This window comes from Bombus flavifrons, chromosome 7, assembly GCF_040668555.2.
Source record: "Bombus flavifrons isolate JBK064 chromosome 7, iyBomFlav1_principal, whole genome shotgun sequence".
Lineage (NCBI taxonomy): Eukaryota > Metazoa > Arthropoda > Insecta > Hymenoptera > Apidae > Bombus > Bombus flavifrons.
In genome coordinates this window covers 13,065,117-13,079,246 of record NC_138448.1, presented here as the reverse complement: position 1 = coordinate 13,079,246, position 14,130 = coordinate 13,065,117, and the positions used below count along the sequence as shown (strand labels likewise).

Sequence of the window (14,130 nt, the reverse complement as noted above, 5' to 3'; positions counted from 1 at the left end):
TTAGAATTATGAAAATGTCAGGGAGTTGAGAAAATAATGTTTTTAGAAATTGAGTAATTCGAACGAATGAAATTATTTCATTCACCATTTCTTCGATGTAAAATATATTTTTTATTGAATTGTTAGTTCCATCATAGTCGTTGAATAGCAGAGAATATTGGATCTGATATTACATATCAGTCTGATAACGATGAGGGTCACTGTACTCCGGTCGAGGCTGCGCACCAACGATTTCTGCTTCTATTAGAGACAATACTGCGGGTGGGCGTAAAGTAAGGCACCTCCAGGGTACAAAGTTCAGCTCGAATTGGTTTTCCTCAACAAGGGGACAATTTATTAAACTATGACGCGGTGTTTCATTTTACACACATTACTTTACAGAGTTGCAGTCGCTTTGTGCTCGATTCCTCCACCAGCTTTTTATAAAATAACTTAAAAGTCTTACTTCTCTAGCAACAATTCTATATAATAGATAAAAATATATCTAGCCGATTAAGAATTAACAATCCACAATTTTCAGGACATGAGTTTCTTTCGGGAATATTTTTCTTTTACATATACGCACTAAATCTATTTGTTTGGTCCGTTTCTACAATTCTGAATCACAGAGCTTTGAGATGACAAGGATCGTAGAATAAAATAGATATAGAAATATCCATAAATATAATATCTTTTCGAGCTAACTTTGCGATGAGATGTACGGAATAGTTGCGGATACTTGTGTGAACAAAAGATAAATCTATCTAATAGACTCTTTCTCTCATCAATAAATAGAAATTATACAAAATTGAGATTGTTTATACTTTCATTGAGTTTTCTCAAGGATTCACAATCGAATCTTCCCATCGAGTATATTGTTATAAATTTCTTCCGTCAGCTTCACATAGACACCAGAGTTGTCAAGGAAATAAATTGGATCTGAAACCTGTATAAGTAAAATTGTAAGAATAATATATTATAAAATATTAAACATAAAAATTAAAAAATTACCTTTTTAATATTGAATCCGTCCTCTTGAAGATCCTTTTTCTTCAATTTAAACGTGCCTAGTAAAATAAAAACTGTTATCATTTAAATGTTAATAATTAAAATAGTAAATACAAAAACTAAGATAGTAAATAAATCGGTTGGAATTAAAATACTTGCCAGTCATCGGTAATTCTGACAAGACCCGAACGAAAAGAGGTCTGGCGTACGATGGCAAAGATTTTTTTAAACCTTCTGCCATTTCTTTGATGTTCAAAGTGTTTTCTGGATCGTAGACGGCAGCCATTCCAGCTTTTCCTTCGGTTCCAGGTACCTGTTAATCACACATTTTAAATCAACTCTGGGTAAAAAAGCAATAAATTTTTATTGACAATTACCTCGACTCCGTATACAGCTGCGTCCTTTAAACCTATCAAGTTGCTGACAACAGCCTCTACCTCAGAAGTGGCGACATTTTCACCGTGCCACCTATAGTAACAATTATAAAGATCGGAAATAGGTTCCAAATCATGAAATGTAAATCTGTATAATTATACTAAGAAGTCTTGCCTAAACGTGTCACCAGTCCTATCCTTAAAGTAGAAGTATCCAAATTCATCCATGAGCAAAATATCACCTGTACAAACAATATAGTTAAATTATAATATCTTTCTTAAATACCTTGATATATCTTTCAATATTCTTTATTGATTTATTTCACTGACCAGAATTGAAGACTCGGTCTCCTTTTCGAAAAACATCGCGAAGAATTTTTTGTTCCGACGCTTTCCTATCTACGTATCCAGAGAAGTCATTTAACACCCTCTTTGGATTGATTTTACCCACGAAAATACCTGACTCTCCTAACAAAGGTGGAAAAATTTGTTAAAGGAATGGGACATTGAAAACACGTACAGTTAGAGTTTCCAATTTTTAACAGAGAAATATGTTATTAACCAGGTTTGCAACGTATACACAGGCCGTCTGGTTCTCTTAAAGGTTCTCCAGTTTCTTCGTCAACTCTCAATAACGCTACAGGATACAAGGAACCAGCGCAGAGTGGCACGAATCCCACTGCGCCAATCTTGTTATCGATGTTCACTGAAAATAATTCAGAAAGAAAGTAATTTATAATTAGAATCGACCAAAAAGTAAAGTATCAAGTGAGTGTGAATTACCAAGATTCGAATTCCCTTCAGTGGCACCGTAAAATTCGCCTATTTGCTTCACGCCGAATCTCTCCACGAAAGGCTTCCAAATCTGAGGTCTGAGACCGTTTCCAAACATTAATCGAACTTTGTGCGTGGTGTCGCACGAAGCTGATGGCGCGGTGAGCAGATACCGACAGATCTCGCCGATGTATTGGGCTATCTATAACCAAAGTATTCTCTCATGCAACGAATTATGTCCCCTTATGGTTACAGGAAATATATATATATCGAACTCATTCTCTGCTAATTTTCAACTTTTCAAAGCAACAAGAAACTCATAGGATAAGAAGATGGAACAAACTTTATCTTCGACAAGATTTAAATTGATGTTCATAGTAAATTTAAGAAAACGCAAAATAATAATAACGCAGGAATAACTTTACCGTGCATTCATAATGAACGCAATCCGACCAGAATTTGGAGGCGCTGAAGCGTCTGCGGAGAACAACCGTGATTCCTCTCAGTAATGCTTGACCTACTCCAATTAGTCCTCCAGCCGTGTGATAGAGTGGTAAAGAATTGTAAATTCGATCGGTCGGTCGTAGGTTCAGCATAGAATTCACGCCGCACGACATTAGCATGTACCTGAAATGATGACTGATCGTCCATAACCACGTCACGATCCGTTGCAACACAGAAAGCTATGCTCGTGTGACATCCTCGAATAATGTTTGACGAAAGGAACATTGCCTGGACTTTCGCATTTTTTCTAAGAAAATAGCATCGTACAAGTATTCCAACAACTATCACAAGAAAATTTTAATGTTATCGAGATACCAAAAACTTTTGTATTCGAATGCTAATCATTTCTTGCAAATTGGTAAATGTAAGTTTCCTGTGAAATAGCTTTCAGGATAAAAAATTCTCGTAAGTCAGCTCTTTACTAACGATAGCCACTCATGCTCAAACCGCTGAAGGAGAATAAGGAGAATCGAGAAGGAAAATAAAGATGTTATACCTTAAATTGGTAATAACGGCAGCTTTCGGCATCCCGGTGGTGCCAGATGTGTATATATAAATCAATTTGTCTCTAGGGGTACCAAGAGCCACGGTATCCAAGGGGCTGGAATCGACGTTGCTGATTTCCGGGTTCAGATAGATTGCTCCTTCCAAACACGGAGTATCGGGCAATTCTGACCACTGATACAGTGCCACGTTCGGAATTCTCTCCCTGATTTCGTTAATAGCTAAAAAGAAGACATATTAATCTCAGTTTTAATAATAATAAATAAAAAACGTGGAATTAACTTATGTCTGTTTGACTTGGTATTCATTCTGTGTCTTACTTCTGAATTATTAAAAAGACAGAAAAGTATATATTTATATTACGTGACGTATTCAAGATTTTCCGCGAAGTTACTATTCGCTGTTTTCGATTATAGCAACATTTTGATATTTACCATCTTTGAAATTTGATCCAAAGATGACAGCCTTGCAATTAGCAGCCTTGATACTATGCACCAAAACATCCTGCCGAAGGTTTGTGTTAAGAAGGGCACCCACTAAGCCGGCTTTGCTCAGACCCAACCAGATACCTACGTACTCAGGCCGACTTTCCAAGATCAAGCCAACGCTATCTTCGCGGGACAAGGATTTTCCATGGAAGTAACGTCCCAATTGATTGCTGTATTCTTCTAGCTGCGTTCGCAAATCAGAAGTATCACGAGTTGCTCTCCAGACTGTAATTATTTCAACTCACCTCCCGATAACTCCATTCTTTGTCCTCGAAGATGAATGCAATCTTGTCGGGGTTAGCAGTGGCGTGCCTCGTGAATAATTTCGCCACGGTGAAGTTTTGCCACTCCCACCACCATAGCAACACGTTCACTCGAACGAACCTGTATGCGCCCCTATTGTCCAAACAAAATCATTTTTTCATTGCTAACTTTAATTTTTGTTCGTTAGCTTCTAACAATTTTTTAGCGTCGTTACGAAATTTATCGCATCTTTTGCCAAATCGAAAACAAAGTAATCGGAAATAAAGATTAATTATTGATCAGAAAGCGATATAAATCGGTGATTAATTGCAAGAAAGAAGGAAAATGTGACGATAAAGAATGTATTGTCGCGTATGATTAAAATAGGTGACAATTTTTAACGGCAACTCTGCGGATCCTACGCAACACATTTCTGCGATGGGAAAGAGGTTAGTCGCAAAGGGATCAAATGAAATGATTAGAAAGGAATTAGGGTACAGGCAATGAATATGGTTAGTTACATGTTTTCTGGCTCGGTGATACGTGTCTCTATCGCGCATCGTCACGTTCTTCCCTAACGATACGTCCTTCTCTTTCCGAATCAATTGAGTAATTTTACGACTCGACACGCGCGTTACATGCGTCTACGCGAATGCGATCATTCCGCGATTCTTTTCACCGCGTCTGACCAATTATTATTTTATCAAAGAGAAATCGTGGCATTCTGCAAATCAAAAAATCAAGGAAGAATTGAAATTTCCTTTTCTCTAAAATTCATTATGTATATCTTTTTCAGTCTACTCGTTCTTGGAAGAAATTTTGCTTTATTTTGATTTCATCGCCGCGTTTAAAGTGGACAAGTATGATAGAATAATAAAATAAAAATAAATAGGTAAATAGTATAGAACGAATATTTTGAAAAATATGAAATCGCATCAACGCCAAGTCTCAAACGCGAGAAAAGCGCAAGAAACGCTACGTCCCCGGAAGATTACGCCTTTGTCGAAGCTCTCGTATCGCGGTGAGCATACGACACCAGCGGTCAGTCCCTTCCAGCGCTTCCACGGTGATTAAATGAAATCAAATAAAATAACGAAGCGAGCTATGCGTGCTAGGTATGAGGATAACCCTCGACTACGATGCATCGTTCGCGGTTTCGTTGCTATGTGTTAATCACACAGCAAGTATTCACTTTAGAGCTGCAGATAGGCGATAACTATCTCTAGACAACTTTCCCGGTCTCTTCGAAATTATTTGTTCTCCTGTGTATCTTTATTTGTAATTGTTGCGCAGATTGATAATTAACCGATAAAGTTAAAATGTCGACAAATAAGAAGAATTTGTTCGTGATATGTTGTTAGTTCTATCACAGTCGTCGTGAATCGTCGAGGCATCGAGATTTAGGTTAAAACTTTTGTCGAGTACACGATTCTCCATTTTTCTGAAACGTTCTTCAAATTATTTACAACGAAATCATCAAAGTTAATATTCGTTCTAAGCTGCTTTGCCCCAAATTTCGTTCTTCTCTATTAAAAACACAGTAACGCATACAAAGGATCATATTATACACAAGTACACAAATTTACAATTTTCCGTAACTCTCCATTTTTATTCAACACTAAAATGCCAACAATTACATTTTGAATATATTTTTTAACAAAAAATTTTCATTGATCGGAAATAATATAAAAATAGATGTAGTCTCGTAGGAAACTGCATCGGGTAGGGCACTCCGACACAGGGCAAATGAGACGGTTACTCTTCGAGTCGCGATAGACCAGCGCTTAATGGAATGTAAACGCTGGCATCCAGCACTCGTTGGCGGACAAGGCCGTGCCGCTCGGCCTGTTTATCTTTCGACGAGAAAATTTTGCAAATGATGTTTGCACGATTACACATTTTCTGCGTGCAATAGCCCCTCGAGTGTAAACGACACGCCAATGCGCCATCGTTCTCGCTGTAACTGATATTTCAACAACCTGTTGCGATCGTTTGTACACGACGTGTCGCGTTGGTTCGATCCGATTCCGTAGCAAACTAAAAGTCTCATGCTTCATTTTAATCTTAGCCTAATCTTTAAATCTTAGAATAGATTTGCAAGTCATCTTTCAGTTTTATCACAACAAGTAAATTTCAGCCATCGAGTTATTATGATGAATCTTGGTTATATTGGCAATATTATGATAATTTTGGCAATATTAGTGTAGAAGGATAGCAAAAGGAGTTGAAGTAATTTTTATTTCAAGGATTTATAAGTGCGTAGAGAGATACGAAAGGTTACTTGTTCATTGGGACTTTTTTGTGAACATCGAATTGATGACATACTACACTCGATAACATACTACAAGTTGTCAGCCGCTGGATTATTATTTTCCTTTCTTCCTTGACGAAGGTAGACAAAGTTCCTCTTTTATTATTAAAGTGTATACTATATGTGTTCATCGAAAGTAATTTTGATGCAGAATTCTATCAATTAATATGTAACTAATACTACGATTATGAATAAACGCTGACCTCATGCCATTTGAGCACGTTGTATAATCAGTGTATCGATCGAGCATACACTTCACTATAGAAAATCATGTATCCATCTATCTATAAATTAAATTACACCTTATAAAAATTTCGGATAGTTACACAATCTTAAAGCAAGATATAAATAGAACACGCACTTGAAAGGTTTTCTAATTTTAGATTTACTTTCTGCAATCGTAACAGAATCCTTTCTCCTTTCCTTTCTTAATAAAAAAGATTACCACATTGTTTTGAAACTTTGGTTGTTTACATCCTCGTAAAATAAGTGTACACCAAAGTACAGGAACGAAGAAGAAAGAAAATAAGATCGATCCAGTCGCAACCAGATCCCCTCGAGTCTCGAAACTCGAGGCGTTTACACGATGGGCCATCGAGCGTAATCGCGGCTTCAAAACAATGTTATTCAGCCGGTTGTTTAAATTCCATGCGCTCCATATTGGCCCTACAATGGTCGTTCACGGTAGCACAATGCGCGGGATGCATCCGCAGATGAACGTGTGGCCAACTACGCGCATGCACGAAGAATACTCTCGCGATCGTGCTCGTGAATCAAGGATGGTTCGTGATCAACGATTCTCATGATGGAAATCAATGCCGAATGGCCAGGTCTTATACGATTCCTTTGTCGTGCGTCTCGAACGAAACGTATCCATGGAAGAAGAGCTTCATTCTTCCGTCGAAATTTTAAACTTCTATATACTTATTTTAGCGGATCCTTGTGTTCCTCACAAGAACTCAGAAAATCGCTCGTATAACGAACGTGATTATCGTCCGGGTGAGATACTATTGAACGCGATCAAAGGTTCTATATTCAAGAGAATCCACGCCCGGACGCGTGATCTCGCTCGGATACAGGACCTTTGATCGCGTTCAATAGTATCGTAAAATTTCTTAAGTGATCTAATTGTAAAAGATGAGTTAGGAGAAAGAACCTGGCGTATATTACAGCCTGATGCATATACATAGTTCCGAGCCTGGTGACCTATTCAGATGTCGTTTGAAATGAATCACGGGGATTAAAGGTATTTATCTAAGAATCCGCACTGTACTAAGTATATGAAACGCGCGTGTCCTTATCGAAGACGTTTACGTAGGAAGAAGCATTTATAAAAGCGTAGGTAGAAACGATTAAGAAGACACTTTTGTTACGGAATTCGCACGAATGGATCGTGGACGGTTATTTATTTCAACAGTCGTGTCGAACTTCCTTTTTCCTGCAATCACGCGAATCTCGATTATAAACACGAGCACGTGGTCTTGTCGCAATATCACTAAACGTCAAACATATCATTCGAAGGCCGTTTATCGAATGGTACATCGACCATGCTTCTGTTAATAATATTACTGTTCAAATTAGCGTGACGCAATTAGCCAGTTTGTTTAAAGTATCGACGCGTAAACATTGAACCAACGGAAAGAGAAAATAATTATGTCATCGAAAAATATTTCGACAGAAACACAATACAGGTTGCCACGATGCTAACTGTTGCGCGTTTCCATCCTCATTTAAACTTATGAAGCTTGAATTCGGCTTTTTCAAATACTCACAGCACGTCTCTAGGCAAGGTTTTGTAGAGCAAGTAAATGAAGCGTCGTCGTTTTCCCGTGAACAAATAAGCGCCGATAAATACGGACAAAACCGCGATCACCAACTCGTGCACTCCCATGTCCCTGGATCTGTCGGCGCACGTTCGGTCGCAATGGATCGTCCTTAATCGCGTGAACTTTAGAGAGGAAGGAGAAAGGAAAAAAGGAGAAAAAGAAGAAAGAAAGGAAGGAATTTGCCGTAGATTGGGTTTACGTTCGATGACGAGTACGCTCGACGCGAACAGGAGATCGATGCCGCGACCAAAACACGACTAAACGTCCGCTCGACGACGGTGTACAGTGCACACGATGCGACTGTGTTCATCAACATGTGTACACTCGTACTTACTCGCCTCGTCTCGCGAAATGTGCGAGTATTCGTCATTGATAGTCAGTGACGTATAATGTAGAGGGGAGATCGTACGCCGTAGCTGCGTTCGCTTGTGCAAGAAAGTTTTGCGATAACGCGCAAACAAGCTTCCTTCTTATTATAATTCTAATTGATCATGATTCCTTTCTAGTAAGTTAGAAAAAGGTAACGCATACTTATTAAGAATTATGATTCACAGAATTAATTTATGAGTGAGAAGAACAGGGCAAGAAGTAATGAGAGTGAATTTGATTATAATAACGACGATATTATATTTTCTAACGGACTAATAAGGCCAAAATACACAGTTTTGAACTGGTATTTTGTGGCTACACACGCGTTATATTATATAGAAATCAAATTTCTAGCAAAATAGTTCGAATTTCGAAATGATTTCTCCTAACGTGAACGCGAACACGTAGAACAGTCGAAGGTTCCGAAGACGTGAGAATCGATTAAAAATAACAATATATGTATTTATATAAACTTATGATAATAATACACGTAGATCATCCATGAAAGACAGGTACAAATATAAACGTACGCTCGCAAAGTGTGTTTGAATCTGGAAGGTGCCTCGGTTACGAATATTTCACGACGATGGATACTGAAAAATAAAACGCCAATAATGCGTACACGTTCGACTGTTCAACAACCATCAAAGCGATATGAAACGCGTGCACAATCGAACGAGCGATGAATAGTGCCAAGAATGCAAGAGAAAACTCATTTAACTTGTTATGTTTAATTATAATGCGACAAATTTCTCAACGACTTTGATAAACGACCTACCTAATTGTTAAAAAAGGTGAAAAAAAGGTCATGGTGAAAGCGTGTAAACAGATTAGAAGTGGAAAACAGTGATGAGTACCTGGAATCGAACGATCGGGGCTCGCTACACCGTGTTCGCTATCTGAGAACCAGGTAAAGCACCATGATGTCCAGAACTGAAAACGATACGCGTCGATCTGACTACGTGAACTGTGTTTAGAGGGACACTTTTTTATGCGATAGATGATGAAGAACATAATCTAACAGCATGAACTATGATACTGCGGTGCACTATGTTCACGACAGATAAACACAGATGTTCGACGAGTAAACTAGAAATGCGCAATCAGAGTTGAAAGATCATAATTGTACATCGATAAAAAGTAAATTGCTCTTAGACGATAATTAACATTACGTCAAGAATAAGATATCAACTTTTAGCACAAATACTTATAAATTTAATTTTTTCAAGACCAAAAATATCTTACTGCACTTTTGATTTATTTCTCTCTTTGAATTAAGATGTTCGTATGGTCTTACAAAATATATGATTGAGCGTTTCTATTTCAAATGCAATAAAAAAAAAACATGCGCTTAACATGCATCTTCTAGTGATAATGTGCGTCATACCAATGATACAGACGACGACGGTCACCGTGATAGTGACGAGAACGATCCTTGTTTTAAAGTTCTGCAACCACGCCCTCTGTCGAGCTTTCTTCGCTGCCGCTCTAAATTCGTTTCCAACCATACTCAGTCGATCGCTAACTTCTTGTAGATCCTCCAGCCTCTCCCCACGCTCCATTACCTTTTGGACATTCTCCCGCATCACCTCCGTGACTTCCTGAATTTGCAGCCTAACACTAGAAGCCAAATAAACGAGTATCACCGATACGATTCTTAAACATTTTGTAACTATCGTTTCTTATTTCTGAAACGATTATCTATCGCCCGAGATTAAGTTGAAGTATAGTAGAAAAGAAAATCGGATTCTATTTACAAAAATGGAAAATATTCTTACTTATCCATCTTCCCATCCACTTTAGTTTCTGCGGACGTACTTGGTTGACTAGAATACGAATATTATCCATTAGAATATACGAAAACAATTGTTCCAAACGGGAAAAGAATCATTCGATACATTAAACTCACTTGAACAGCATATTTTCATCCGGATCGCTGTCGTGCTCCAATAGCAACTCCTGAAATCATCCAAATTTAAATTTCCCGCCAATAGACCTCTATCCCACGGTACTACGAAGCCACAGTAGCCAACTTGTCTCAGACTACTCACCTTTTCATCCTTTGCTGCACTTTTGATGTCCTCCCGGGACAAATCCCATTTGCTAGTCGTTGACATGTTCATCATCAGTAAGTCGATCGATGCCGTCTTATTAAACGATTGTTAAACCCGCGGATAATACTTAGTACGATCGTGCCCCAAACACGCTACAAGAACACTCGACACGTAGCCATATTGCTAAGATGCAACACAGTCCGCCGTTCCATCGAGAACTGGAGGTGGCTCTACTAGATTATCTCTCTTGACGTTAGATGGCGTCATCGACACATCCGGTAAAATATAGGATGCAAATACGTACTTGTGGCTGGAATTTGATCTCCCGTGATACATGTGAACTCTTTGGACTTTATCGTAAAAAAAAGCAACTCTTGTTAGGAAAAAGAGCTTTTCTTAGGGACTATTATTTTCTGAAATTATTTCGTTTCTTTTTTGTAAAAGATAATTAAATAACTTAAATGATAGATTTAAAAAATATACTCTGGTTATGTATATTGCTTTTATTTCGACATAAACATCTAAGGCCTAAATCCTACCACAGATATAGAATACAACACGATAAATAACAAAATATGATTGTCGTGTAAACGTGCAGGGATTCTTCGCGAGATGTACAATAAATCCTGTAAACTATAGGAATCTTAAATCTTTTGTCCGCGCCATCGAAGGATTTAACGCCTATTTTCTGAAAAAAGACGGAAGAAAAAAGTGATACGTTCGCTCCCTGCACGAGTTTTTCGTGTATGTAGAGTCATTCTTACAGAGTAGAAAAACGTCGATCGTGTGGATGACAGATCGTAATAAAACGTATTGGACGAGCTTGTGTATATAAAAATAGACCAGCCTTTCGGGGTATCCGTAGCTCTGAGTTATCCACGACTTTATAGGACGATTAACAACATTTGTAACGGATTTTGTCGTCGTTCACGAACGATGCTTGAGAAAATATAACCGTTTACGAACTCTTCTTACGAATTGACAATGATCTAAGACAGAGGTCAGACTGTGATAATCAGGATACGTGAATGTTTACGATTAAAATACGTATAATCGATTGTTTTCTACCATATAGAAGTCGCTGCTCGATATGTGAAGCGCTTATTTCAATTTACAGATATTCATAATATCCTGAAATCACTGTAACGATCGATCGTTACCGGTGATCAGCTGGCCTTTTCGAAAACAACATTAATAATATGATAAATCTACATGCAAATATATCGACGGAGAGACCGTTCTCCATCCGTCTTGTACGTTTTTAGGCCGTCCCTACTCGATTGAATCTTTTCTTTTTTTTTTTTTATTTTCTTTTTTTTTTCACTTCGACAATCCTATAAATACTTCCCTGAAATACGCGATACCAGCTTTCGCGGCCGAAGCTCCGTTTCGCGGGAAACGAACAAAACGAAAATCCTATGCGCGCCTTTCCTATCTTTGGAAGACAAATTAAAAATTATTCAGAAAGATTTTTCTAGTAAATTTTCTTTTTAGTCAAAGTTGCCTATTATATTAATGGTATGAATTCAGAAATAGAATTCTCGAATTAAGATCTTCAAAGTAATCTAGAGTTTTCGTGGAATATCTTATTCCATATATAATCGCTAAACTATTAACGTTACATTATATTTCTACACGATATCGTATAATAAGAAGCGTTGGGACGTCCAGCGTCGCACGAATTGGACGAAACCAGCGTCCAACGAAACGAACCGAGAGCTTTGATCGGCTGACTCGATCCTCAAAGTGAAATTCCACGTTTATCAGAAACGAAATGACCGTCAACGATGAAAAGCAACGTCGTTTACACTTTCCGTTGGCCCAGTTAATTTAATAAATTAATGACACGCCGTCGACAACGTCTTTGCTCACTTGGCAAACGTATCCTCTCTGAAAATCTAACCGGACGAGGAACGATTGGAGCCGATTCGACGACTAACTTTCGCACTGACACAATTCGTTCCGAAAGTAAACGACGATCAGCCTTTTTTATCTCAATTAATGGAAGTTGTTTAATTGAAGCTGATATATCGCATAGCCGCAATTATCGGAAAACTCTCTCTCTCTCTCTTCGTTTCTGTACGCGTGTGTATGCGTCACACGTGAGAGAAACAGTGCGTTAGTGTTTTACCACCAAACAATCGAATGCAGAGTAATTTATGTAAAACGTTCGACATGGTTCCCTAGGAAATTTCGACTTATATATAGAAATCGTGTGACAATGTTTGATCGAATAATTAACAAGAGTACGGCGGAATAACTAGAAACCATAGGAATAATCGCGATCGATACTTCTCAATGACATAGAGAAAGCGTAATAAACCTTGGAGTTCTTTTAACACCTTCAGCCATAAAACTGTCGTTTTTATGGCTCGGTACTTTTCCTCCAACTTTAGGGGCGAGCGTATCGATTGTTTTGGAAGGAATCACCCAATATATAAACGAGCACCGGTGTAGAACACAGCCAGTTGCAACACTAGAGCCGAGGGACACGTGTTATCCATTAGATCCTAATAAATAATAGAACCGCGTACCATGCAGCCGCCAAATTTACCCGCGCTGTCATTTGTCTCATGATAAATTTTACGATCCTCCATCCTTCGGTTTCGACTTCGAGATCTTACGCCGAACATGTAATTAGAGAATGAGCGTTTCGTATCGCAAATTAAGAGAAATTGACAGCTCGTCAAATTGACTCGCGTACTGTTTGAAACTCGTTTCGAGTACAAAACTCGTTGCTTGGTCCACAACCAGTTTGTTCAATTGTAATCGACACTTCGGTCACCACCGACGGGCGAGAGAAGGGTAGAGCAAATATTATTCGAGGGCACGATTGAGGAAGGGTGAAAGTTTCCTTGTTTGCGCTTTCTATCCATCTATTGGCTTTCTAGGACGCGATATGCGTAGGCCTGAATTCGTTATGAGACTAAAAACACGGCGAAAAATCGATACACGCGAGAAACGTCTCGTTTCGCTGCACCATTCCGCCATCCTCCATTTTATTCGTCCTGCTAATGTAAACTCGCTAAAATCCATTTGCTTATATGATTTTAACGGAATCCTCTTAACCAAAAACCACAATCACGCTGGAACAACTTTTCCATTAACGTACGCGCTCTTTGAAACAACATTTCGCCACTTTTTTTTCCTCGAAATTTACATTACATACCAGCAAACCGCAACCTTTACTCGACGGAAACGTTTGAGCTTCATGAAGTTTACAACGAAGTTTTACATTCTCACTGATACGATTCATCGGGAACAGAGCGAAATATCGAACGTCGTCGGTCAATGATCGCGATATCCTCTTACAGCACGTGCAGGTTCTCGCAGCTCTTACTCTTGCTGTCGTTCAAGCACATCTTGTTCAATATCTCCCTGGCGAGATTTAGGCTGAGCGCAGTCTTGCTACCGTGAAGCTTGGACAGAATCTTCCTCTTGCTACTCTGGCGTTTCAGCTTCTTGTCACGGCTCTCACGAAGTCGAATCTGCTTGAGCACGCCTACCAGAAGCTCGTCTACATTGTGCTGGATACCGCTGGATGTCTCGATGAACTTACACTCCCTCGACGTTGCTAGCTGCTTACCCTCTTTGAAAGAACACCAACTATTCGATCACCAGAACACTCACTCTCTCTCTCCCTCTCTCTTTTTCTCTCACATTCTCTCTCTCTCTCTCATTCGCTCGCTTCCTTTT

General features: G+C 38.7%; 3 protein-coding genes across 9 annotated transcripts in view; all 3 read right to left on the bottom strand.

The window, feature by feature from the left end:
- Window positions 1–307: 307 nt before the first annotated feature.
- On the bottom strand, window positions 308–8,365 carry Fatp3 (Fatty acid transport protein 3). Of its 2 annotated transcripts, none has more exons than XM_069116787.1 (13): window positions 7,958–8,365; window positions 3,877–4,027; window positions 3,578–3,815; window positions 3,136–3,364; window positions 2,561–2,762; window positions 2,145–2,337; window positions 1,924–2,067; window positions 1,692–1,829; window positions 1,537–1,603; window positions 1,365–1,455; window positions 1,147–1,300; window positions 991–1,061; window positions 308–925 (listed from the first exon to the last, which is right to left on the bottom strand). In XM_069116787.1, exons 1-13 carry the CDS (start codon window positions 8,074–8,076, stop codon window positions 827–829), a joined length of 1,896 nt encoding a protein of 631 aa, XP_068972888.1. In that variant the 5' UTR covers window positions 8,077–8,365; the 3' UTR covers window positions 308–826. The 2 variants fall into 2 exon arrangements, with proteins under 2 accessions (XP_068972888.1, XP_068972890.1); XM_069116789.1 differs by having other exon boundaries at window positions 991–1,049; window positions 1,150–1,300; window positions 7,958–8,364.
- On the bottom strand, window positions 5,520–10,664 carry LOC138181713 (vesicle-associated membrane protein 4). 3 transcript variants are annotated; one of them, XM_069116808.1, is made up of 6 exons: window positions 10,432–10,661; window positions 10,290–10,339; window positions 10,159–10,206; window positions 9,768–10,000; window positions 9,238–9,313; window positions 8,822–8,973 (listed from the first exon to the last, which is right to left on the bottom strand). In XM_069116808.1, the coding sequence occupies exons 1-5, from the start codon at window positions 10,504–10,506 to the stop codon at window positions 9,276–9,278; spliced, it is 444 nt and encodes a 147-aa protein (XP_068972909.1). In that variant the 5' UTR covers window positions 10,507–10,661; the 3' UTR covers window positions 8,822–8,973; window positions 9,238–9,275. The 3 variants fall into 3 exon arrangements, with proteins under 3 accessions (XP_068972907.1, XP_068972909.1, XP_068972910.1); XM_069116806.1 differs by lacking the exons at window positions 8,822–8,973; window positions 9,238–9,313 and adding an exon at window positions 5,520–5,837 and having other exon boundaries at window positions 10,432–10,664; XM_069116809.1 differs by lacking the exon at window positions 9,238–9,313.
- Window positions 10,665–11,596: 932 nt separating this feature from the next.
- The window catches only part of LOC138181705 (uncharacterized), a 33,976-nt gene continuing 31,442 nt past the window's right edge, over window positions 11,597–14,130 (bottom strand). For all 4 annotated transcript variants that reach the window (XM_069116784.1, XM_069116785.1, XM_069116786.1 and 1 more), the window contains exon 8: window positions 11,597–14,023. In XM_069116784.1, coding sequence (XP_068972885.1) covers window positions 13,743–14,023 — 281 coding nt within the window. In that variant the 3' untranslated portion in view covers window positions 11,597–13,742. The remainder of the gene's footprint in view (window positions 14,024–14,130) is intronic.